Source organism: Agelaius tricolor, unplaced genomic scaffold, assembly GCF_023055355.1.
Source record: "Agelaius tricolor isolate 1412-34295 unplaced genomic scaffold, bAgeTri1.0.p SCAF_96, whole genome shotgun sequence".
NCBI lineage: Eukaryota > Metazoa > Chordata > Aves > Passeriformes > Icteridae > Agelaius > Agelaius tricolor.
Genome location: NW_027269356.1, coordinates 328,259 through 353,801, shown reverse-complemented (window position 1 = coordinate 353,801; position 25,543 = coordinate 328,259). Strand labels below are relative to the sequence as shown.

At 60.5% G+C, this 25,543-nt stretch overlaps 1 protein-coding gene across 2 annotated transcripts; it reads left to right on the top strand.

Moving 5' to 3' along the window:
• Positions 1 to 5,932: 5,932 nt before the first annotated feature.
• On the top strand, positions 5,933 to 24,980 carry ASIC1 (acid sensing ion channel subunit 1). Of its 2 annotated transcripts, XM_071418894.1 has the most exons (13): positions 5,933 to 6,389; positions 6,508 to 6,577; positions 7,003 to 7,397; positions 8,229 to 8,424; positions 20,691 to 20,841; positions 21,321 to 21,448; positions 21,636 to 21,786; positions 21,866 to 21,922; positions 22,006 to 22,159; positions 22,245 to 22,336; positions 22,584 to 22,663; positions 22,750 to 22,854; positions 23,046 to 24,980. In XM_071418894.1, the coding sequence occupies exons 3-13, from the start codon at positions 7,033 to 7,035 to the stop codon at positions 23,148 to 23,150; spliced, it is 1,584 nt and encodes a 527-aa protein (XP_071274995.1). In that variant the 5' UTR covers positions 5,933 to 6,389; positions 6,508 to 6,577; positions 7,003 to 7,032; the 3' UTR covers positions 23,151 to 24,980. The 2 variants fall into 2 exon arrangements, with proteins under 2 accessions (XP_071274995.1, XP_071274994.1); XM_071418893.1 differs by lacking the exons at positions 5,933 to 6,389; positions 6,508 to 6,577; positions 7,003 to 7,397; positions 8,229 to 8,424 and adding an exon at positions 19,060 to 19,963.
• Positions 24,981 to 25,543: the final 563 nt, after the last annotated feature.

The following is a 25,543-nucleotide window of genomic DNA, read 5'->3' as shown; positions in this document are numbered from 1 at the left end:
AGTAATTCCCAGCTACAGCCCTTTCCAGGCAGGCTCCCCCTTTGGCCCTGCTGTGGTTCTCATAAATCCTCCCCAGGTTATTCCAGCCGCTGTCACGGAGCCGTGGCAGCAAATCTGAGCTTAGCTGGGAGCGGCGCACGTGGCGCCCGCGGGTCCCCAGCACCCATCTGCACCGCCTTTGTCTCCGCAGCCTTTGAGCCTCTCTTCCCCTCCTCTCTGCTGCAAAGAAACGCATTAGTTGCAACATTGCTTTAATTTGTTTGCCAGCTTTCGGAGATGGAGAGGCTCCTGCTCCCATCGGTGCCGTTTGAGGATGCCGGCAGCGTTAACCCTTTGGCTCCCACTCCCCCGAGCTGCTGGAGCGGCTTTGGCACACCCGAGGCGCACGAGCTGCCTCCTCCAGCCCGGCTCTGCAGCCGACCTGGCACTTCCCAGATGGAGGGATCCATTTCCCCTTCCAGCTGCCCTCAGCATTTCCGTAATGAGATGAGTTTTGTTGTGACCACAACCAGTGTCAGAGGGAATAAAAGACAAAGTAATCCAGACGGGGCCTATGGGAGCGACAAGGACAGGAGGACAAACAGCCACCAGCAAAGCCAGGGCAGTGCAGGTGGAGAAATGGTGTGGGACGAGTGGGGCAGCACAGGGGGACGGGCTGGATCTGCACCCAGGGAGGGGCCGGGGGTTCCTGCTCTCCTGTGCCACACACGGCACATCCTGGGACCTCACCTGTGCACACACACCTGAGTGCCATGATCTGCTCCTGGCCTGGGCCTTCAGCAAGGTGCCAGCTCTGGGAACACCATCACGGCCCAACAGGGGCATTTCTGCTCAGGTAGCTCCAAACCAGCTTCTGATACAGATATCAGAGCAGGAAGACAGCAAGGAGCCAGGAGGGACGGCCTTGGGCAGCACAGATCCCTGCTTGACCCTGCATCCTGTGGAATGAGTTTGTTTGATCTCTGCCCCACGTTTCCACATTCAGGTCCATCCAGCCTGAGCATCTTCAGCCCCTTCAGCCCAGGGCAGCAGCCCCAGGGCTCTGTGTGTCCCAGGAGAAGCTTTCTCTGGACACTGGGTGAAACAAGTGGGGACAGCAGGAGCCACTCGAGGTGGAATCTGTGCACAGGGGAAGTGTTTCAGGACAGTGGTTGAGCAGGAGCCAGTGGTTTTGCATTGCCTCATGCTAATTGCTGGAGCTAATGAAGCCACACACCCATCTTGGTGATTTTCCACAGGGTTTCCATCCGCCTTTGGTTTTTAAGGTGCTGTCCACAGTTCCGGAAAGATGCGGCTGATTGATTCCGGGATGGAAGAAGAGTAGAAACAACCCTGAAAGGGTTGCAAAAAACACACTCAGCCCCAAAGCAGGCGAGGGGCACCCAGATGCAAGGGTGAGGAGCAGCAGGAGAAGGAATTCCCAGCTCTCCAGCCCCAGGCGTGCAGTGTTGGTGCAACACAGACACAGCGTTGTGGCTCTTGCTGAGGCTGCTGGTGAGGAAGTGTTCCTGCCCTCCCACAGGGTACAATCCCTGGGGAGTTTGCTGCCTGGCTCTTGGGGATGGTTCCTGCTGCCAAAACCCTGGGAGAGCCCAAGACACCTTCCCCATGGCTCCGTGCCTCCACCCTGCACTGAAAGGTGCACGGTTGTTAAGCAGTTCAACCTCTTTTTCATCCCGAGCACAGTTCTGAAGGTTTAAATAGAAAGATATCAAAATAAAAGATAATTGTTGAGAAAGATGAATAGGGGGAGAAAAAAACCCCATCAGCACGGAGGAACTCTTGTCTAATTTCTCACCCACGCAGAGCACAGCGATATTAGTGCCTTCGACTCTGGTTCGTAAAAGCTTTCATGGCTTTATTACCAGCTCCCCGAACAGCTTGTCCTTTTAATAAGCCAAGGCCTCCAGATAGCAGATCTGCCCATGGGAGATCCCATCAGGACGTGGTTAATCCAGGCAGAAATAGCACAAAGCATCATCACACTCACCTGACTGAGGAAGCCCTTGTCTGAGGCAGGAAAAGGTTAAAACCCATCCCGAAAAGCAGGGGGAGAGGGGAGGGAGGGAGAGCTGAACCTCCTCTGTGGCAGGTTAACCAGTGCTGCTGGGTGTCCTCACCTTCTCCATCAGCCCTACTCTCCACAGCCGCTGGCATTGGTGATGGAGGCCTTTAATTATCCAAACTGCTGCCCCTCACAAAATTAAATGCTGCTGAGGATGACTCAGTGTTTAATGGACTGGCTGCTCCTCACGCCGGGAGAGCCAAGAGGGTGCAAGCGAGAGCACGGCACAACACGGCATAAATCACTCGGAGACACCGCTCACGGGGCCCGCTGACCCAGCCGCTTGGAGCAGCCTCTGCTGGGTTTCAGCACTGCTGTTTTCACTCAGGAGAACCCAGGGGGAACTCCTGGGAGCAGCAGCTCCGGGCGTTGCAGCTCGACCCTGCACCCAGGCTGGCTGTGACCCTTCCCCAGCTGCCCACACGTGGATGCGCTCGATTTAGAAATCCCACGGATTCACCAAGCTGGCTGTGCTGGGTTCTCTGTTCCCAGGATTTAGATGTGGTGGTTTCCTTTGGAAAGGTCTCAGCAATGGTCAGCTGTGGTTTAGAAGGCAAACAGGTGCCAGAGGATGTGATACAAAGCTTGTCTCTGCCTTTGCAGCATGCTCGGGGCTAGCCCAAGCCAGCATGGCAAGAAGCAGCTCTGTTAATAGCCTCGTTAGTCTCACCAAGATGCTGAGGCTTTGGCTTCCAGCAGATAATTAACGATGTGCTCATGAATTAGGAAACCCTGGACCTCTACCAGGATCTCTGTGGAGGCTCGTGGTTCAGAGCTGGGGCAGGGCAACGCCTCGAGGAGCAGCACAAAGCAAAGGGCATGGCCAGCAGGGACTGGCAGAGGCTTTCTTTGCCCATCTTTAATGCAGGACCGGTTTTTCTCCAGGCACCCGACACCTGGAGCTGGGAAACAGGAAAAATTTCTGCATGGAAAATGTTGTCAAGCCCTGGCACAGGCTGTCCTGGGCAGCAGTGGAGGCACCATGCCTGGAGGGATTTAAGACACGTAGATGTGGTGCTTGAGGACAGTGTGGTGGCCTTGGCAGTGCTGGGGCAGCAGTCAGAGGATGATCTTGGAAGTCTTTTCCATTCAAAGGATTCTGTGTGGATTCAAGAGTCCCTAATGCTGGAGCTGTCCCACCCGTGAGAAGCCCTACTAAGGCCCCACGGTGCCTCATTTGAATACAATTTACTGTCGTTAATGATGCTGATGGTTATTTCCCCAAGCTAGGAAGTATTTGGCCCCAAAATGGGCTCCTGGAAGCAATTTCAGACGGCAGTCTGTAATGCTGGAGCTGATGGAAGCAATTTGCAACCCATTAGCAGGATCGGCTGTGAAGATATTTTACACATCACTCAGTCCAGGTTTGAGGGGGGATGGAATTTTTACCCCCTGTCCTTTGGAATTTTTGTCCTGGATGGGCTGAACACCTGAGCACTGCCTCTGCAGCCCCAGCAGCTTTGCCACATGCCAATGGTGACTTGTGAATTAAATCTCTTAAATACACAAATACAGTCCCAGACTGCAGGGCCAGGCACCCTGAGACCCTCATGCTCCAGAGAGGGACACAGCAGTGCCCAGCACCTCCAGCACCCACAGGACTAATTGACCATTATTAATTCATTTGCCTCTGGACAGCAGCAGATGCAGGTAAAGAAGCAATTTGCAAGCAAGGGCTGCCTCCATGGAGGGAGCAAAAGCACGACACAATCCCAAAAAAGCATGGAAAGGCATCACATATCCATCCTTGCCCTGGGGATGCTCTTCCAAGAAGCAGGACGGGAGCTGGTTTCCATAACTGGGTGTGTGTGGTGGAGCAGGGACAAGCTCTGCTGGGAAGGTGAGGAAAGAGCCCCAGGCCTTGAGTTATCCCTTGGCCCAAGCTCCCGAGGTGTTCCCAAGACACGTCTGGGATCCTGCCTGTCTGCCAGAGCCTGTGCTGGGAGCCTCAGCTCTGCAGCACCTTCCCTTAATTACTTTTTCCATTCTAATTAGATCTGAGGGCAGGCTGAGGGGAGCCCTGGTTGCTGAATCCGTGCTCTGAGCACCCATTTTTAACAGGAGGATTCTACCACAGCCGCTCACACCCCACCACCCCTCACTAACCCACCCCTCGAAGCCTTTGTGTCGTGCAGTTATCACCTGGGGCTGTTCCCTCCTCACCCATCCCACAGCCCTCGGCTGGTTCCTGTCTCTCCCAGCAGGAATTAACACAACCCTCACGTGGCTTCCCCAAAAAACAACACGGAAACGCTTCCAGTCCCCACGCTCCACTCCATTCCAAGGATGCAGCTGCATTCTCCCTGGACGGGGGCCAGCACTAAGGAAGTTTCCTCTGCCCGCTCTCCTCCTCCCTGGCTCCTGTAGAAAAGGGGTTTGGGGTGTTTGGGGCCCCAACAGCTCCACGAGACCCCCAGGAAACCTTCTCCATCCAGGGAAAGCAGCAGAGCCTCTTCCCTGGGGTTTCTTGTGCACTGGAAATCAAGGACTCCCAAGAACATCCACGTGCTCACCTGCTCCAGCCTGAGACCTCCTCCCTCCCTGCCCAGCCCCGCTGCCGGGGATTTACTGTCAATAAAACCACTGCAGAGAGCCACTTCTCATCTGGAAGAAGAGAAGGAGGAGGGGGGAACAACCACTCTCTAAATGTCCTTCTCCCTTATCCCAGCAGCACATCCTTCTCCCCTCAGGATGCTGATAGAGGGACAGCATCGAGCAGGCAGCTGTTGGGCAAGGAGTGATGCAGAACGGAGCAGGAGGGGAAAGGCAGAGCTGGTGCCAACTGGGAATGCTAATGCTGCTCCCTGGCCTCGCAGCCACATCCCCAGGCTCAGGCAGGGCTGTCCCTGAGCCTGGCAAGGGGGGGCACAGGCTCAGGGGTGTCCCTGGCCCCCAGCTCTGTTGCTCCTAGGGGCTCCCAAGCAGGTCCTGCTGTAAAACCCAGGGATCCTGCTGGGGCAGGGGAGAGGATGCTCCAGAAAAGGACCAAACCAAGCGTGCCCAAGCTGTGAGATTTTGGGGACAGGGTACGTGTGCCTCTCCCCGCTGTATCCCTGAGTGCCCAGGCTCCCGTTTGTGTGGTTCAGGTGGGGACACCGTGCTGGGAAGGCACCTCTGGGCAGGGACACAGCCTGTGCCAACCCTGGGGTCTGGCTGTCCCTTTCCAACATCGCACTAGTGAAGGACATTGAAGTATCCTTTTCCATTTGACTGCAGCCACCTTACTGGGAGCAGTGGGCGGGCTCCTGCTGCAGCCTCCGCACCCGGAGCCGCTGCCGCGGGGGCTCAGCTCGGGTGACGAGGGCACCCCGCTCCCCGGGGCACTCACGGGTGCAGCTGGAGGCAGTGGGTGATGTGCTGGCACTGGGGGCAGCTGGGCAGCGCTGTGCGACCCCCGCGCTCTGCCCCGGGGAGGAGCAGAGCCCCCGGTGCCTCCTGCCTCGGGAGCAACCCGGGGACAGCAGCAGAGGGACGGGGCTGGAACAGGGGCGGCGTGTCCTGAGCAGGCGAGGGCCCAGCAGGGTCAGTCCCTTCATCCATCGTGACAAGCGTGACAGCACCGGCCACAGGCAGCAGAGCAGGGCTGCACGGCGTGAGCCCGCCTGGACACTCGAGGACACGAGTGCCCCGCGGCCAGAAAAGGGCTGGAAGCCACCGGTGCCCCCCAAAAGGACCAAGCCCGGGGTGTCCCAGCACCCGCCCCGGCGCTGGGGCCAGCACGGGTGAAGCCTGGAGGGCGGGGGAGGCCGTGGCAGGGCAGAGACGGGTCCGGACTGTGGGATGGGGCCGGGGGGTCCGGCGGAGCGGGGAGCGAGGAGCCGGAGCATCCCTGGAAGGCGCGGGGGATGGGAGCGGCACACGCACACGCACACACACATTACCCACATGCACACGGCAGCAGCACCAACAGCCCCTGCCAGCGCCTGCAATCGCTGGAGCGCCGCTCCTGCGCCTCTCCCTCCTCCTCCTCCTCCTCCTCCTCCTCCTCCTCCTCCTCCTCCTCCTTCTCCTCCTTCTCCTCCTCCTCCTCGCTGCCCACCGGCCTGCGGCACCCCTCACCCCTCCGCGGCCTCCGGCCCCACCAGCGCTCAGACAATGACTTCATGCGGATTATGCATCTGAAGAAATCACCAGCTCCCAGATAGCCACAGGGGGAGGTATCCATGTGTTTGGCAGGGAAGCAGCCTCCTGCTCGCCTTCCTTCTCCTCCTCTTATCTCCTCGCACACGGCAGCTGCCTCCTCTCCAGCGATGGTCGCCTGCGGTCCCCCCGCGCGGCGCTGAGCGAGGGCCCGGCGCATCCCCGCTCCCACGCTTGCACCAAGGTACCAACGAGGCTATTTTTATTCCCCCCCTTCTTTTCCGGTTCACCAGCCGCTGCCGGGCTCGGTGCCTCAGCACCCTCGGTGCCTGCACATCTCCCGCTCCCTCCCGTGTTCCCAGCCCGGCTCCCTCGGCGCAGCGGCAGCACCACCAGCCCAGCTCCAGCCACGGCCGCCGGCCCTGATTCCAGGTTTGCATCCTTCATTCCTTCATCTGTTTGTCGATGCGACAGTGCCATTTGTGGGAGGTGGAGGGGGAGCGGGGCAGGTGGGAGGGGAGGGGGAGATAAGGTGATGGTGATGGGGGGGGGGGTGGGCACAGCACCCCAGTCCTGCCGTGGGATGGGGAGGGCAGGGAGGTGGGAGGGGGGGAAATGCAAGAGGCTGCATTCAAATAAATGTATTTATGTATTTATGTATATATATATATATATATATATATATATATATATGCATGTCTGTGTGTGTATATATATATGTAGGCTTGGGGGCAAGAGCAGGGCACAGCAAAGCATCTGCCCCTGGCGGGCGCTGCCGGGCACATCCCTGCCCGGGGCCGCCGTGGGCTGGGCACCCACAGCACCCACGAGGCACCCACGGGCTCCCTTCTCGGCAGAGTGGCCACCCCGGGCTGCTGGCACTGACCATGATGGACCTGAAAGTGGACGAGGAGGAGGTGGACAGCGGGCAGCCCGTGAGCATCCAGGCCTTCGCCAGCAGCTCCACCCTGCATGGGCTCTCGCACATCTTCTCGTACGAGCGGCTCTCGCTGAAGCGCGTGGTCTGGGCACTTTGCTTCCTGGGCTCGCTGGCCCTGCTCGCCCTGGTCTGCACCAACCGCATCCAGTACTACTTCCTGTACCCCCACGTCACCAAGCTGGACGAGGTGGCAGCCACCAGGCTCACCTTCCCCGCCGTCACCTTCTGCAACCTCAACGAGTTTCGGTTCAGCCGAGTGACCAAGAACGACCTGTACCACGCCGGCGAGCTCCTGGCCTTGCTCAATAACAGGTGGGTGCTGGTGCCTTGAGGCGGCCCCAGGTGACATCTCAGTCAGTCTGGATGCAGCCGAGAGCCACCAGGTCCTGCTGATGCTCCTGGGCATGTGGCTCCCATGCTGGGCTGCCCCAGATGGCTCCAGCACACACAACTCCCATCCCCAGTGTGCAGCACATGCAGCAGGGCCTGGGCCACCTCCCTGGTTCCTGTGGGGCTGATCCTGCACATCTGGCTCCAGTGCCAAGTCTGGGTGCCATCCCATGCAGCGAGGCCAGGGCTGCCAGCAGGTGAAGCCACTGACCCCAGCATGGTGCCATTCCTTGGGCTGGGGAAGCCCCTCACCTGTGGCTGTGGTGGCTCCTCGGTGCTGCCAAGCCACTGTCAGTAGCCTGGTGCACTCCCTGCCCATGCCAATGCCAAGAGGCTTCACTGCTGTCCCCACTCCTGCCCCAGGGAGGGCTTTTCAGGCATGACAGCAGAGCTGAGACCCAGAACATTCAGCCCCTGTCCCAGCAAGGCCACCACCTCACCAGGACGCCACCAAAGGCTCAGGGCAGGTGGCTGGATGGCCTCAACCAGGGCTGGTGCTGCTGGACCAGCAGTGGGACAAGTGGGGTGGGTTTGGAAGGTGGCCACTGCCCAGCTTCTCCTCATCCATCCTTCTGCCATCTTTCATGTGCCTCTGGGCCCCTTTGTGCTGTTGGATGCTCTGGAAATGCCACGTGCAAGGTGGGGCTGTGCTGAGCCCATGCCGGGGTCGCTGCTGGGAACCCCAAGTGGCCTTTGCCAGTGGGAGCAGCCACCACAGCCAGGCCTGAGCCTCTCCCTGCTCTTTCCCCCAAGATACGAGATCCCAGACATCCAGACAGCCGATGAGAAGCAGCTGGAAATCCTGCAGGACAAGGCCAACTTCCGAAACTTCAAGCCCAAACCTTTCAACATGCTGGAGTTTTACGACCGGGCTGGCCACGACATCAGGGAGATGCTGCTGTCCTGCTTCTTCCGTGGGGAGCAGTGCACCCCCGAAGACTTCAAAGTGGTGAGTGACCTGTGGGCCCTGCCCAGTGCCACCTTTCCCCCATGCAAGGAGGGTGTTTGCCCACCTGTAGCTGCTCCTGCCTCCTCCCAGCTCGGAAGGGACTGGCAGCACCGTCACTAAGGGGGTGCCGTTGGGGTTTGAAGGCCCAGGCTGTCCCCAGGAGCACGTGTGGCTCCGTACAGCTCCGTGGGCTGCTCCCACGTGGGCACAGCTCCCTGGGATCGTTCGGGCTCTGCAAAGCAGGGTTGTGCCGGGCTGGAAGCTGCCATGGTGAGGAGGCTCCAGTGGAGAAGCAGGGAGAGCACGGATGGCAGAATCCCTTGGGAACACAGGTCCCAGTGGCTCCGTGCTGCGCCCTGCCATGGAGGTTGTTCTTGTGCTGGTGGATCCAGCACACAATAAAGCCTTTATCCCCGCTCTGCCTGGCCCCATCCAGCTGGGGACGGAACAGTGCCGGCTATTCGGGGGCTGCCTAATCAATTCGGCAGCCGCGGTGGCTGCTCCTGAGCAGCTCCGGCGTGGAGCCCCTGTCCCTGCGCTCTTCGGGGTCCCCATCCTCGTCACCAGCCCAGGGGTGTCCCCCTCATGTCCCACGCTGAGCACACAGTGTGTGCAGGGCCCAGTCCCGGCGCAGTTCGGGTGATTTTAATCATCGGCATTAAATTCCCGTCATGGGCTCTTTCCACGAGCAGGTGTCTGTTGTCAGCCATGAGGCGTTTATTTGTTAAATGGAGGCACGTTGCAGCCCGGAGGGGGCTGGATCCCCTCCAGCAGGGCCGACAGCAGGGCCAGCTCCAGCCCGTGCCCGGTTCCGATGCCGGCTCCTGCCAGGGCACGGTCGCGTTTTCTGCGCCGAACCATCCTCAGGGACCTTCATCCCTGCTGCCTCCCTCCATCTCTTGGGTTCCAAATCCCTGTGTTCTGCATCCCCTTCAACCGGCAAAAGCCAAACAGGCTCGCAGCTGGTTTGTTATTCCTGCCTGGATTATTCCTTGCAAGCAGGTTGGGATGATTTAATGGATTTGATTAGAGGAAGCTGGCTCTCTGCTGCATCTCTGTTGCTCCTTGGGGTCTGGCACAGGGAGGTCTGTGTGTGGTGGGGCTGGGATGGGCTCCTGGCACTCTGTCTCAGCAGCAAATTCCTGCTGCCTTGCTGCTCCCTGCACGGGCTGAGCTGGGCTCGGTGCTGCTCTGGGCCTGGTGGCTGGGCTGGGGGTGCTTGGGGACCAGAACCGGGCTTGCACCATCAGCCCACGCTGCCCTGGTGGGACCCCACCTTCCATCACGGGGCCTGGGTCCCCTCGGCACTGTGGGAAGCCTCTTCAGTGTCCAGGGACCCTTCTGCATCCAGGGCTGGCCCCGTTCCCTCACTGATCCAGAGGGATCTGCCAGGGGCACTTTGGGAGCTGCCCAGACCCCACAGCCTGGGGCAGATGGGGACAACCAGGGGGTGATGGGGACAGCCTGGATGTCAGTGGGGACAGCCTGGAGGTCAGTGGGGCCAGCCAGGGGTCCCGGGGGCAGGCGGGGGTCCCGGGGGCGATGCCGATGGCCGCACAGGAGCGGCGGCAGCGCCGGGGCCCGACACGCCGCGGTGCCGCCTTATCTGTCCCCGGCAGAAGGGAGGGCTCGGGGCAGCCGCGGCGAATGCAAATGAGGGGCTGCTGGAGCCGAAATACCTGGGGTGACACGAGGCAGAGGAGGAGCCGCCTCCTGCCGGGTCCCGCTGCCGGGTGGAGGAGCAGCGGCACCAGAGCAGAGACCCCCCTGTGCTGGGGGCACCGCCCGTGTGCCCCCCAGAGCACCCACCCGGAGCAGCCCAGGGGGCTGTGGGCTGGTCTCGCCACCCAGGTCAGCTCAGAGCATCACCTGCAGCCAGGACAGGGTCCCCCAGCACAGGGGCTCGTGCTGGGGGCTGTGGAGGAGCCCATCCTGGGATGATTTGAGCTCTTCCCACCTCCTCCTTCATCCCACATCATCACCAGCCACATCGGGGGTCCTGGCATTGCTCATCCCCCTCCATGTCCCCCCCGAGCTGTGTGCAGGGTACAGGGACACCCCAGTGGAGCTGAGCAGGCTCAGACTCATCCCAAACTGCAGAGTGAACCCTTTAAAAGGACCAGGGGGGACAATTGGCCCACCCCAGCTCTGCCCTGGCTCCTCACAGCCCCTCCAGCAGCAGGGCAGTGTTTGGTGCCCACCAGAGCTCCCCCCTGCAGCAGCCCCGGACAGGGACAAGGATGCACAGGGAGGTGCCCTGATCTCCTTCCCAAAATCCTGGCATGACCTCAAAGCCTGGAGAGGCAAACACAAAGCTGAGGGGCGAGTCTTGACCCCTCCTCAGGACATGGCCCTGAGGGACGTGGGCTGAGGTTTCCTTGTGCCCAGGGCTGTGCCCAGAGCCCCGCACAGGGATGGGGCAGGCAGGGGACAGACGTGTTTCCCTTTGCAGGAGGGGCTCGCCCTCACTGTCGCCCCGTTTCGGGGCCACGCTCCCCGGCACCCTCATTAGCAGCACAGATCAATGTTTCACTCTTCCTGCTTCATTATTTATGAGCTGGAGTCCTCCCTCCCCTGCGGGAGCTCTCGGCCCCCCCTCGGCTCCTGCTCCTTCCTCCCCTCACCGCGAGGTTCCCCCGGGGCCTCGCACACCCACGGCAATGGCGCCTCACCCAGCAAGGGAGAGGCTCCCATCTCTGGGCTCCAAATCCCGGAGAAAAAGGAGAAATGCAGAGGATGAGCTTCCTCTCCACACCCCAGGATGGGAATTGTGGCTGCACAACCTCGGGAAGGTGCCCCGTGCTTGGGAAGCCCCTTTTGGGTGGTTGGTGCAGCCAGGGGGGCAGGAGTGGCTGTGCCCAGGGTGGCACAATGTGAATTTGCAGCTTTTCCTTCTCACACCCTGTGAACCCACCCCAGGGAGAGCCCCATCCCAAGCTCCCTGTCCTGCTCTGGGGCACGGTGGCTGAGCCCAGAGCCCTGGGCAGTGAGCATGGGACAGCCTGGATGAGCTGGAGAGGATTAAGACCTCTGGACCGTTTCCATGAGGCTCCAGGGCTGAGCTGGCACTGGGGAGAATTGAGTTTGACGTGGAGATCATGCCTCTGCCTTTTGCATTGGATTCTGCATCCTCTGCCCTGGAAACACCGGGTGCACAGAGCCAGAGCCAGGCAGGGAGCGGGAAGGGTCTGCAGCAATCCCAGCAAACCCCAACCACACTCCTCCTCTCCTCCTTCCTCCCCTCTCCGGGGCAGTGCAGGAGCTCCCGTGATGGAGAACAGATCCTGCTGCCCATAGCACCCCACTGCCCCTACTGGGCCTCCCCACCCTCCTTCTGACCCCACTGCGCCTTGGTGAACCCCACTAGACACTTCCAGATCCTGCTGCACCCCTCAGACTCTGCTGCACCCCAGTGTGTGCCCCTCTGCACCCCCAAAACCTCTCTGCACCCCTGGGCTCCCTGCTCGTCCCACAGCCCATCTCGCTCCAGCCGTGGGTAGCTGGAGCTCTGCTCCTGCCTCCCCAGGAGCACGGCAGCTTCTCCCCCTGACAAAAACCCGACAAAAACCCCTTGTGTGGGTCAAACCTGCCCTGCTGGTGGGCACTGGGCTGTCCTGCAGCCCCCGTGGGATCTCGGAGGGGTGGGCACAGTAGGGCAGGCTCAGGGGGGCTCAGCCGCGGGTGCTGCTGCTCCCCTGCTCCCCTTGGCTCTCAGCCCCGCGGGATCCGGGCCCCAGCCCCTGCCCCAAACGCAGCTCTGGCCCCCCGTAGCCCCCCACGGCAGTCACAAGGCTGGAGCCCCGCGGCGAGCAGAGCTCCCCCGCCGTGCAGCGTTAGTGGATAATCACGGAGCCGGAGTGAGAAGCATCTCCAACACAGCTGGAGAGACCGGGCGCGGGAATTACTGATACCCAGACATTTCCTGGAGCTTTTGACAGTTAATAAACAAACCGCATGGGTCCATCTGGCTCTGGAAAAACAACTTGGGGACAGCGTGTGGGCACCAGGCACGGCCACCGGCCCCAGACCTGGTTTGGGGCTGGTTCCCAGCAGCATTCCGAGCCCCAGCAGATCCCACCACGGTCCCCAGCGGAGCCGGTGCATTTACAAATTCTGTAAGACATTCGAGTGATTTATGCAAATCACTTTTTAAAGCGGCACACAGGCTCCTAAATAACTTATAAGCGTTGGAAACTGCTGGCACGTATCCGTTGTTTCTGGGCACTGATTCACCTCGGGCATCCCGGTGGTGTCCCCAGGGGCCCGGCTGAGCATCCTCACCTGGATCACCGGCAAACTCCGCCCAAACTCTTCCCCACATCGGCCTCTCTCCGCGGCCGACCAGCAGCAGGGTTTGACGCTCGAGGCTGCCCCGTTTTCCAGACGAATGAAGCAAAGCCAGCGGGACACGGGCGAGATAATCGGAGGTGACGGAGCAGAGGAGCCGCCGCGCACGGGACCGCAGCCGTTTGCTGGTGGTGACTCGGCTCTCCCGGGAAGTGCAGCGGGTTGGGAGTGCCCCAGCTCTGCTCGGCAGCTCGGAGATTTTCCCGTATCACTGTATTTTGCTCAAAGGAAATCATCCGGAAAGCAGCCGTGAGCTGTTTCGCCCTCGGGCAGGGAGCAGAGACACTCAGGCGTTGCTCCTCAGCTGCCTCCTTGTCCCAGCTTCACCCAAGCATTCCCAGACCTGCTCAGGCAGAACAGGGGAGCTCTGGGCTGTGGTTCTGCTCACCCCACACTGACACAAACGTGGATGGGACTCTCATGGGAAGCTGGCTGCTCCTCACTCTCCCTCTGCGGCAGGACAGCGACAGCACGGCCCCGGCGCTGTGGGACCAGCCCCACTGAGCCCACCACCACTGATCTTGGCCAAGATGGGGCAGAAGAGGATCAGGAACAAGAGGGATGAGAACACAGTGGCACGGTGAGAGGCCACCACGTGCCTGCACCCCACAGCCACTTCATTAGAGCTGTGAGTGGCGCATCCAGCACCTCAGAGCTCTGGGAAACGGTGGGATTAGAGGAGAAGGACCTGTGGGATCAGGGTCAGGCTCAGGCAGTGTCATTTAGTCCCTGGCTCTGCCCAGGGGCCGTGCCCAGTCCCAGCATCTCCCCCTGCACAGCAGCACTGTGCACACCCAGAGGGGTCACACACCCCCAAAGCTCTGCACACACCCAGAGGGGTCACACACACAAAAAGCCCCTTGCACGGGTGGAGATGTCACACCCCAAAGCACTTTGCACACCCAGAGGTGCCGCACACAGCTGGAGGTACCACGCACACCCAGAGGTGTTGTGCCAAGAGCTCAGAGCATCTCAGCTGCACCTCTGGCCAATCCTGTTCCTCTTGTAATGCCTTTGCACATAAAGACTCATTAACAAATGAATTATTAATGATTATTAATAAGCTGTAATGGCATTTGTGGCTGCTGAAGGAGATGAGGAGGCTTTCGAGTGGTATCTGCCCGCAGTGGAGGTGAGGATTTCACAGCTGAGAGCAGGGCACGTGTGTCCCAAGGGATCCAAGGCTGGAAGCACAGCCCTGGACAGCAGCAGCAGATGAGGGGTTCCAAGCTGTTCCCCTCAGCCTCCCTTTGGTGTTTCTCCCAGCCCTAGGCTGGGCAATAGCAAGGTGCTCTCTGAGGGATCCAAAGGACCTGCCCAGAACCTGCTGGTGCCATTTTCCCTCTCTCCCTGATATCAAGTGGGGAGAAGCCATGCTAGAGGGGGCAGATCCCCCGAGCCAGGAAATGAACTGGCTCATGGCCTTTTTGCCTCAGTTTAATATCTCTGGCTGTTTAGAGCCACCTGTGTTTTATCGCCTGTGGAGCTTGGCCAGGGCTCCCGAGGCAGCGCTGCAATTCCTGCTCCAGCCAGGGTTCAAGGAGCTCCTCACTGGCTCTTATTTATTTATACAGCCCTGACACTTGGATATTATAACCAATTATTTATTTTTGGAGGGGTTTTTTTCTGTATGGAGTGTTTGGTGTGTTTGCATCCACGCTCTCAGCCCAAGGACGGAGCTGGGGCAGGGTGTTCCCACCCACTCTGTGATTTATCAGGGATTTTAAACCCCCACTCTCCTGGCAGGGACAGGGAGACCCTTCCAGAGGCACCACATGCCAGGGCTGTGTGACTGCTCTGCTTGGATTAGATTAGATTTGAAAAGCATGATACGTGCGGAGCCGGAGCGAGCGAGAGCAGCAAGGAAACCAGACCGGAACACCGTGGGCTTTTCCCCCCTCCAATAAAACTGCCGGCTCGGATCTGCCTGCATGAACCGGCTGAGCGATTGTGAAGGATGTCGGAAAAAATCACAACCTGCTCACGGGAGATTCGCGACCGGCAGGAAACACGGGAAGGCGCTGGGATCAGGGTCGGCGGGAATAATCCCGGATGCCGCGAATTAGCGACACCTCGGCAGCACCCTCCGCGTCCTGGTGGAGTCCTGGTGAGCCCTGCACGGCACAGAGGGACACTGCCAGCGGGGAAATCACCGGGAAGCTCTCAGCACTACAAACAGGTTCAATTATAGGAGCGTAAACAGATCCCGGGGAGGAGGATGCGGCGGCTGCGGAGCCGTCACAGTGGATCACAGCCAAGGCTCCAGGGACACGCTGGACTGCCCACGGAGCTGCGGGGGGGTCCCGGCTGAGCCCCCCGAAACCCCGGGCCAGCGTGGCTGCAGGTGGCCTCAGTGCTCAGGGCAGCAGCACCGGCACCCGGCAGGGCTGGCTGGGAAGAGCTTGCCCAGGAAAGCTTTGAAAGATTAATAGAGTTTAAATGGAAGCGTTTGGAGAGGAGATAAGGCTCATCTGATATGAAATCATATGGAACAACGGGATCCAGGGAGGCCCTGGCTCTATAATGAAGTCCACTTAGCACATTACTCACCATAATGTGCTTTTTATTAAAGTCCTGTGCTGCAGGTGCTGAGTCTGCAGCTGGGAACACGGGGCTGGAATGGCACAGGCACCTGGAGTACCGGACCCCGCCACCAGAAGCAGTCGGGATATGGTGTGAAAAAGGCACCTGCGGCTTCCCGTTTCCCATCCCGTTGGATCCAGGGGGCGACTCTGGCATCGCCCAGCGCCGCGGCATCAGCGGGGCCCGCGGCTGGGGCTGGTGGGCCTGCAGGGACGGGGTGGAGAGGAGGCGGAGGTGGGGAATAATACAGAGGAAAAACTCCTTTTTAATCATCAATTTTTCTGCATTAGAATGTGACATGCTAATCCACTGTGAAGCGTCTAATCTGGGGGATAAAGGGCCGGATAACACAAGCTGCGCCCGGCTTGGCTGGCGGAGCGAGCCGAGGCAAGGTGGCAGCATCTGATAAGGGGTGCAGGATTAGTCCCGGCGCAGATCCCGCCTGCCCGGGCAATCCCACCTTGCTTGGCTGCCTCTGCTCTGTCTCTGGCCGGGGTCAGGGAGGGATCTGCAGCCCTGGAGCCGTCCCAGAGCGGCTCATCCCGCCCGGAGCAGCGGTGGCAGCGCTGCCGGTGCCTCCACCACCATCTTGGCAGCTCCGGGAGCTGCAAAGCACATCCCTGGGCCAAGACACGTGGAAAACCTCATTTTTCTGCCTTTGGATTCACACACCCGGGTGCGTGGTGGGAGCAGGACAACCCAGCCGTGGGGTCTCCGTCTGCCCCAAATGTCCACCCCCACGCGCTGCTTTGGCTCTCTCATCCCACCCCTCATCCCATCCCTTCCTCGCAGCCAGCTCCGACCTGCGGGCACCCCCAGGGATGACGTGGGCAGCTCAGCCCCGGCTCAGCCAGTCCTTGGCAGGGACGGGCAGTGCCCGTCACAAAACCGAGCGGGTCCAGCTCCCGGGGCGTTTTCGGCGACAGCCTCCCCGGGGCTCGGAGACCTGGGATAACAGAGCTTGCAATGTTGTTTTCTCCTCGCCTCCTCGGGGATTGGTTTATCTCTATGAATAACTCCATCCCGGCTTTGATCTCCTCTGCCATTAAAGCGTGACAGGCTGTGAAATGTGCTGTTGCTGCCGTCAAATCCCGCTCCCGCTTCCCCCCCCGCCGCCTCCGTGCTCCCCCGCTCCGGGAAACCTCCTTTCCCAGGCCCGTGAGGAGCCGCAGAGCCGCGAGCGGGGCCGAACCGCCCCGGGACAGTGGCCAAACACGGTGCTGGAGGCAGGAAAAACCCATCTCCTCCTCCCATCCCACAGCTCTCACTGGGGCGGGGAGGAGGGCACGGAGCATCCCCGGTCCCAGCGCCGGCTCGGGTGTGGCGGCATCACCCCAGCACCCGCCACGGGGGCTGATGTCACGGCTAATTATAGCATCCCCCGTCCCTCGCCCCCGCCAAAGATTTACCTGAGAAAGGGTAAAAATAACTCCCGGCGAGGGAGGAGCTGGAACGAGCCCAAGGACTCCTCCAGCATCTCCAAAACTTGCACAAACCAGGACGGCACCCCCCTGCCTGCAACACACGGCCGCACTTTGTCCCCAGTCTGGGGGTCAGGACGCGCTCCCCTTGGCTGGTGCCGCCGTGCCCCAGGCTGCGGCCGTCCCCGGTCACCTTCACCCGGCTCGGGTGTCGGCGCTGGGACAGGTGGCGGTAACCGGAGCCGGGCCCTGCTGCTGGGCTCCAGCCCCGGCGCACCCCGCGAGCTGTTTAAGCCGAGCGAAGCAGGTTAATGGCCCCAGTCGATGATGGAATGTTTTCATTACAGCATCTTTCTCTCTCTCTCTCCCTGCTGCAATCGCTCCCAAGAAGACACATTAAACCTCCCCGCGCCGAGGGAGCGGATCCGCCCCTCGCTCGCACCACCAGGGACAGCCCGCTGGCCCCGGGCAGCACGGCTCACCTGTCCGAGCCCTGAGGGGCTAAACACCCCCCTCAGCCTGCAATCCCTTCATTCTGCTTCCCTTCTCCTCTCGCCCCAACAGCCATGGCACAGGAACCCAGTGCCAGAGCTGGGAGCAGCAGAAATCCCAGCCCAACCCTGGACAGCTCCTATCTGTCCCGAGCATCCTCCGTGCCAGCCTGTGTGGGATCAGCCCAGTGTATTCCCAGCCTGCTCCCACAGGGCTGGACCAGCTCAGCTCTTCCAAACCTCTGCCCTGAGCAGCCCTGATGCTGTTACAGCCCTGCCCTGTGGCTGCAGCTCATCCCCACCACAGACACGGGGCACCTGTGACCCGGCCCCCATGTCCTGGTGGCTCCCAGCCACCCAATTCACCTTCCTGACTCTCTTTTCTAGGCAGAGTTTTCATCTCACATTCTCTGGGATGCTCCCAAAAGGTTTAACCTTGATCTTGGCCTGATGAAATTTCATCCCGTGGCTCTGGCGCTCGTCCCCAAGGTCATCCATTCTTTCTCCCAGGTCCCCAAGTGGCATCTGCCAGTGTCCCTCTTACACAAGGGCCCTATTGAAGGGAATATTGAGCTTGGGAAGCCCCAGGATGGGACACCCCAGTGTCACATCATGGATCACTGCCCCTGGCAGGGATCCCCAGTGCCTGTTCCACCAGCATCACCTGCCCAGGAATCTCTGATAACTGTGCTGGTGTCAGATCAGATTTTTACTGACTTCCTGACTGATTTGTTCTCCCAGTTTGTGGTGTCCATGTGTGCCAGGATGTGCTCAGGGGCCAGGAACCCCGCAGGGTGCACAGGGAAGGAGCCACAGCAGCTGAACTGAGGGCTTGGAGTGAGCTTCTCCACCCAGGCACCAGCCCAAAGCTCCCATCCAGCCCCTGCACATCCAAGTGCTGCCGGATTTAGATTCTCCCCCGGTGCCGGGATGGGGCTGGAGATTGCTCTGTGGTCTCTGGATGCTTTTATGAAGTGCTGAGTACAGGAAAACAGCAAACCACGAGAAGGGGCTGCGCTGCTGCAGGGAGGAGACACCCATGCTCCCGGCAGCTCCATCCCAGCATCCTGCACCAGAGCTGCTCCCTGGGACCCTCAGCCCAGCTGTTTCAGCAGCACATGGCCTGGAGCCATTCCTTGAAGGAAGAGGGGCCTCCCTGTGCCCCACTGGAATCCAAAGCATGAGGTGACATGCCCAGCACTGACTCTGCAGAAGGACTCATTGCCTGGAAAGCACCCAAATCCAGCCAAGACCAGCCCTGCTCAGAGGAGGACAGACCTCACACCACTGGGAATGTTGGATTTGCTGGATTCTCACGTGCACACACCAGTGCCCTGCAGCACAGGGGGAAGAGCCCGCAGGGATGGGCACTGCCAGGGCAGGAGGAGCATCGTAGGAGCCTGAGAACAGCACAGCATCCTTCCCCCCACCTGGACCACCAGTGAACCAGCACAGTGTCACGGGCATTTTGGGAAAACCTCTGGCTCCAGCTGGCCTGGGGATGAGCGCAGAGAGCCTGGCATACGGCGGCTCTGGAGGCGGCCGGGGACCCAGGAGGGAGGGCTGGGCCTGGCTGGAGCAGCCGCTCGGGCTGCCAGGGCTGGAGCACGCCAGGATGGAGGGCACGGCGTGGGGACACAGCACTGGGTACCTGCACACACTGCGTGCCCCCAGCCTGGCAGCCCCTCGGCCCCCAGGCGGCCCCGGGAGCTCCTGCGGCGCCTCTGGAGGCGGTGATGTCTCTGCTCTGTCCTGGCAGCCGGAGCCGGCCGGTCCCAGGGGGCCCGGGGAGCCCGCGGAACCGCCCCTCGCTCCTCCTCCCCTCCTGCTCCTGATATACCCTCCTGGCTCCGAGCATCCCTCTGCTCCTCTCCCTCACTCCCGCCCGTCTCACTCCTTTTCCCTTCTCCGTTTCTCCTCGCTGAACTTGCCCCTTCCTCCTCCCCTGCTCTTCCCCGCCCCTCTCTACTGAGGAGCTGACTGAAGACCCCCAGGCTGGGGCAGGGCACGGGCCAAGACCCCCGTACCAGAGCCAGGACCTCCACACTACAACTGGGACCCCCAGGCTGGGCAATGCCTCTCCAGATATTCTGCACCATCTCCTTCTCCAGTGAGGAAGCACCAGAAGATGCTGCAGCCACTGAGAAGGAAGAAGATGAAGCAGACAAGTTCCTGTATGGGCAGGAGGAGGATGACGAGGACGAGGAGGACGCAGGGGCAACCACAGACTTCGTGGCCTTTGCCAGCAGCTGCACCCTGCACGGGCTGAGCCACATCTTCGTGGAAGGCAGCCTGGGCGCCCGGCAGGCGCTGTGGGCGCTGGCCTTCCTCCTCTCCCTCTCCGTCTTCCTCTACCAGGTGGCCGACCGCATCGCCTACTACCTGGAGTACCACCACGTCACGCTGCTCAGCGAGGAGGACAGCCCCGAGATGACCTTCCCCGCCGTCACCTTCTGCAACATCAACCGTGTGCGGCTCTCGCAGCTCAGCCACGAGGACCTGCTCTACCTGGCCCCTCTGGTGGACTACGAGCCTGGGATGGAGCTGGGCTTCACCCCGGCCCCGCCGGGACCCTGGGAGGAGGACGAGCCCCTAAATTTGTACGGGTTTTTTAACCGCACTTGCCACCAGCTGGAGGACATGCTGCTGAGCTGCAGCTACCGCGGCCAGCGCTGCGGCCCCGGGGACTTTGCGCCGGTGAGTAGCCCCAGGGTGGCCCGGCACGGGGAGCGGCTCCGGAGCTGCTCGGTGTCGGATCAGGCAGGGCAGGTGATGGTGCCCTTGCAGCTTGCTCAGGGACTGGCTGATATTTCAGCTCCATCTGCCAGAGCTGGGGATGGCCCCGGCTGTGGAGCTGCTCTGGTGGGACATGGAGCATATCTCCGGGGCTGTGATTGTTGAGGAGGTGCCTGGCACCTCCATCCTGGTGCCATCAGGGCTTGTGGGGCACCATGTAGTGTGAGCCCACTGCCCTCACATGCCCCTGGCCCAGGCTGGCAGCAGCTCCATGGTTTTGGGGCCGTGCCGGCTGCTGGAGGCAAGAGCTGGAACAGCTGAGGAGGGATGGGGGGTCCAGGATTCCGTCCAGCCCTGTCCTCTGCAGGGATGGAGGAGGGCTTGGAGGAGGCGCTGGTGCAGGCATCAGGCTGAGTGCCACCACCTTGGGGAGCCACAGCTGCCGGGGGCTCTCTGGGGCTGTAATCTGCAGCGTCTCCTCTGAGTCCATCCCTGTGGGAACATCTCCTCCTCTACCAGGGCCAGGATGGGCAGTTCCCGCACTGAGAGATCCTGTGGGTCAGGAGCCCAGGTCGGACCATGCCCAGGCTGGGATGGCTGAGTTTTGGGGCTGGGGACGCTCTCCTGGCTCCATGCTGTGGCTGCACACAGAGGGGCCTCAGCCTCAGCCCTGTGTCCTCTCCTGCAGGTCTTCACCCGCTATGGGAAGTGCTACACCTTCAATGCAGGCCAGGACGGGAAGCCTCGGCTCATCACCATGAAGGGGGGCACTGGCAACGGCCTGGAGATCATGTTGGACATCCAGCAGGACGAGTACCTGCCAGTGTGGGGGGAAACAGGTAACCCACTGCCCCAGCAGGCCCACTCAGCCACCAGCAGCTCCTGGGGTGCTGTCCAGCCCCTACTCACCTCCCCAGCCCCTTCCCACCTCCCCAGACCACAGATCCACATGCCTGAGGCTCCCTTCTCTTCCCTCCTTCCATTTCTCATCACTTCTGCTCTTTTCTCTCCCTTTTCCTCCTTGTCTTTGCTCTTTGCCATGGCAACTCCCCATCGTTTAGACACGCAGCCATCACTTGTTTATAAATAGAGTCAAATACTTTCCCTGCCACGCTCCTGGGTGTGGAGCAGGGGGGTCGGGGTGGGGGGCAAGGACATGGTGCAGCAAACAGATGGACAGATAGATGGACACATGGATGAATTACTTGGCCCAGGGGAAGTGTGGGAGGCAGAAGTTGTGGTCCCTCTCCCAGCAGGCTCAGCACAGCCCCTCGGAGCAGGGACAGTGCTGTGCTCACCCCACTTCTCTCTGCCACAGATGAGACCTCGTTCGAAGCCGGGATCAAGGTGCAGATCCACAGCCAGGACGAGCCCCCTCTGATCGACCAGCTGGGCTTCGGGGTGGCTCCCGGCTTCCAGACCTTTGTGTCCTGCCAGGAGCAGAGGGTAGGAACTGGGCAGGTGTGGGATGTCCCCTCCCACCCTGTGCTGTGGGAGCAGAGCCTCCTCGCTGTGTCCCTGTCCCCACGCTGGATGGAGGGGAGGCCCTGTCCTGGGGCCCAGTGCCACGAGGGTGCCTGTCCCTGAACTGCAGGGGGTTCTCTCCTCACTGCCGGCTTCTCTCCCCTCCCAGCTCATCTACCTGCCGCCTCCCTGGGGCGACTGCAAGGCCGTGGCGGGCGACTCGGAGTTCTACGACACCTACAGCATCACGGCGTGCCGCATCGACTGCGAGACCCGCTACCTGGTGGAGAACTGCAACTGCCGCATGGTGCACATGCCAGGTGAGCCCCGTGCCCGGCCCAGCCCGGCCCTGCCCTCCGCTGTGCTCCCACCTGGAACACCTGCTCTGTGTCTCCCCAGGCGATGCCCCTTACTGCACCCCGGAGCAGTACAAGGAGTGCGCGGACCCGGCCTTAGGTGAGGCTGCCCGGCCCCGGGGGTGGGACGGAGCTGCGCCCTTGGGTTTCTCCATCTCGCCATCCCCCTCTCTCCCTGCACAGATTTCCTGGTGGAGAAGGACAATGAGTACTGCATCTGTGAGATGCCCTGCAACATGACCCGCTACGGCAAAGAGCTCTCCATGGTCAAGATCCCCAGCAAGGCCTCGGCCAAGTACCTGGCCAAGAAGTACAACAAGTCAGAGCAGTACATCGGGTAAGGTGCCACAGCCACGGCAGTGGAGCAGGGTCTGGTCCCTCCATCCCAAACCTTAGGCTGATGCCACTTCTGTCCTGCACAGGGAGAACATCCTGGTGCTGGATATCTTCTTTGAAGCCCTCAACTACGAGACGATTGAGCAGAAGAAGGCGTACGAGGTGGCGGGTTTGCTGGGTGAGTCTTGGTGGCTCTGGGGAGCCCTGTGACAGTCCCCAGCCAGAGTCCCCCAGCGAGGTGGCCTCGTGCTGGCCCTGTCACCATGGTCTGTTCCCAAGGCACCAGGAACAGCTGAGAGCACAGATGTGGAGCAGGGCACCTCAGGCACCAGTCACAGTGGTGACAAGTTCTGCCCCTTTCTCTGCTCCCTCTGCCACCCAGCTCTGGACTGAGGCCACCCTGGTGGTTTCCCTCTCCTCTGCAGGTGACATTGGAGGGCAGATGGGGCTGTTCATTGGGGCCAGCATCCTCACAGTGCTGGAGCTGTTTGACTACGCCTATGAGGTGAGTGTCTCCTCCATCCCAAGGCTGTGCCCGTGTGGGACGTGGGGACCCCTGAGCCCCACGGGGGTGACACGTGGCTCTGGCAGGTGATAAAGCACCGGCTGTGCCGGCGGGGCAAGTGCCGCAAGAACCACAAGAGGAACAACACAGACAAGGGCGTCGCGCTGAGCATGGACGACGTGAAGCGCCACGTGAGTGTGGGGCACAGCAGGGTCCCCTCTGCCTGTCCCCTCCTGCAGCTCGGGGGTGGGGAGCCACCGTTTTGGGGAGCCCCTGGGAAAGGAGCAGAAGGCCCGGGCAGAGATGCTGTGGGGGGATGGCACTGGGTCTCTGCAAGAACCTGGATGAAAGCAGCGGCCCCAAAATCCCATTTATCCTGCAGAATCCCTGTGAAAGCATACGGGGGCACCCAGCAGGCATGACGTACGCAGCCAACATCCTACCTCACCACCCGGCCCGGGGCACCTTTGAGGACTTCACCTGCTAACCGACGTCTGGATGTACAACCTGAGCTACCAAAGCCCTGCGAGAGCTGCCCTTCTCCCTGCCAGTGCCAGCGGAGAGACACATCTAGGGGGCCTTTGCTCCTCGGCACGGTGGGACACGGACAAGAGCGACGGCCTCGGATTTCGGGGCGGGCAGTGGGGTCGGGCAACGCCAGACCCTGGCGCAGCCCCCGCGGCAGCTGCTCTGAGCCTGCCCTGCTCCTTCAGAGACTCCAGGATGCTCCAGCCCGGCCGTCCCGCGGAGCGGGAGCGACACGCACAGTGGGCCAGGGCACGGGCCTGCCCCGGCTCCCCCTTGGCTCCCCTCGGCCTTTTTAACTAAAACCCAGAAGCCAAGAAGAAGCAGCCGTTCGGCCGCAGTCTCCATCCACAGCCCTGTCCGTCTGTCCTCCATCGTCTCCATGCTCATCCTACTCCAACGCCTTGGCCGCGCCTGCTGGGCCCCCTGTGCCTGCTGGGGGGCTCATCGGGGAGCCCCTGGCGTGCCCGGCACAGGGCAGCAGCCTGGGAATCCCTGGAGAGCCCCTCTGTCCCCCGGGACCTCAGCCCGGGCGCCCCCAGCACGAAGACGCAGCAGCTCCACCTGCCCAGAACGTCTCCCTTGGCCCTGCCCCGGGAGCAGCCCCGGGAGCACCGGAGGGGGCTCAGCTGGGAGGTGCCACCTGGGCCCTGAGGACACCGGGCACTGTCCCTCCCTGCCCGCCCCTCCTGGGCTCTGGGCAGCCTGGCCAGTTCCAGCACTGCCCCGCGGTCCCTCCTGCCCACAGGGAACCCTGTGGCCCCAAACCCGGCCATCCTCGGGGAGAAGGGCACAAGGAAACTCCTGGTCCCATCTGTCCCCAGCTGGGGACACCCTCTTGGCACCACCGTGGCTGGGCAGGCACCAGAGCCCCAACCCCTCGGGGTTCACAGGGGGCTCTGGGGCTCCAGCCCCGCTGTGCCCCAAAAGCTGCTGCCCCGGGGGGTTTGGGGTGTCTGTGGGTTCCCAGAACCTCTGCTGCCCCTCCCTGGCACAGCCCTGCCCTGGCTGGGGTCTGTGGCCACTGGGTCAGTGCCCCCCAGGCCTGTCAGAGTCCACCAGTCCCCTCTGGGGTCCCTGTCTGGCCCCCCGAGCCCGTCTCCTAGCCCCCAGGCCAGAGCCCTCCCCGGGCCCAAGTGCTACTTATCTTTAAGAGCTTTTGCAATAAGTCTTTTTAGTAATATTTTTTTTTCTAAACTGCAGTTTTGTTTTTTATTCTTGTCATTTTTATTCTTATTATTTGCTTCCTGACCAAAATTAGGAACTGGGGGTCAGTCCTTTGTATCCAGCGATCACCCAAAGACGACGGGTCGGCCACATCCATAAATTTTCTTATGGATTTCTCCTAATGTTTCATCACGTTTCATTTATTTATTTTCTTTCTTTCTCTTTCCCATTCAAGCTTTTAAAGATGGGGCTGGGATTTGACCTTGAGGCTCACCTGTGGAAGAAAACGCTTTTTTGTTATGTCATCGGCATTTTATATTTCTTATATATAATATATATGACTATATATATATGTGTACATATATATATATATATCTATATGCATCATGCCAGTGTAGATACCCATCCAGTAGCATTTAGGCCTTGTTCTTGTGCCATTTTTTTTTCTGTTACTGATCTCTGAATGCCTTCAAGTGTATAAAGTGTGGAATTCTCTCCGGTATCTGTACTATGTACACACATTTTCATAGGAAGCACAATAAGATGACAGATGCATTGTACATCAATACCTGCTACTCTTAACAACGATGATATAAAGAATGATATAAATGATATAACTCCCCCACGCCGAGCCTTTCTCTCTTGCTGAGCTGCTGGAAATGCTCCCCTGAGGAGGCAGGTGGGGACAGCCTCATCCCGGGATGGAGCCAAAAGGGAAGGGAGGAAAAAAGGGAAAGGGAAGGGGAGGAAAAAGCTTTGGGCCAGATTTCCAGAGCAGAGCAAAGCAGAGTGTGCCCTGGGTCAGAGCTGAGGCTGAGCTGAGCCTCCCTTTCCTGGGAGCTCTGGTGCCTCACCCAGCTCCAGCCTCGCTGCCTTCCCAAGGAGCTCCTCCCAAGGGACACAGAGCTGGAGGAGGGAGGTGATTCCTGCTCTCGAGCAGGGAAAGGAGAATTAACACTCACAAAGCTCTTAATCCCTGACAGCTCCAGCACCTCCATGGTTTGGGACCCACCTGAGGTCCAACAGGAGTCACCAGGTGGAATTTCACCCTGGGAGCACAACCCAAATATAACACACACCTTCCGTCCTAAAAATTTCCAGCTACAAAGAGCAATAGTAACAACAGAGCAGATCCAACAGTGGGCATCCAAAAAAAGCCCTCAGGACTCCATGGAGACCGAAGAATAG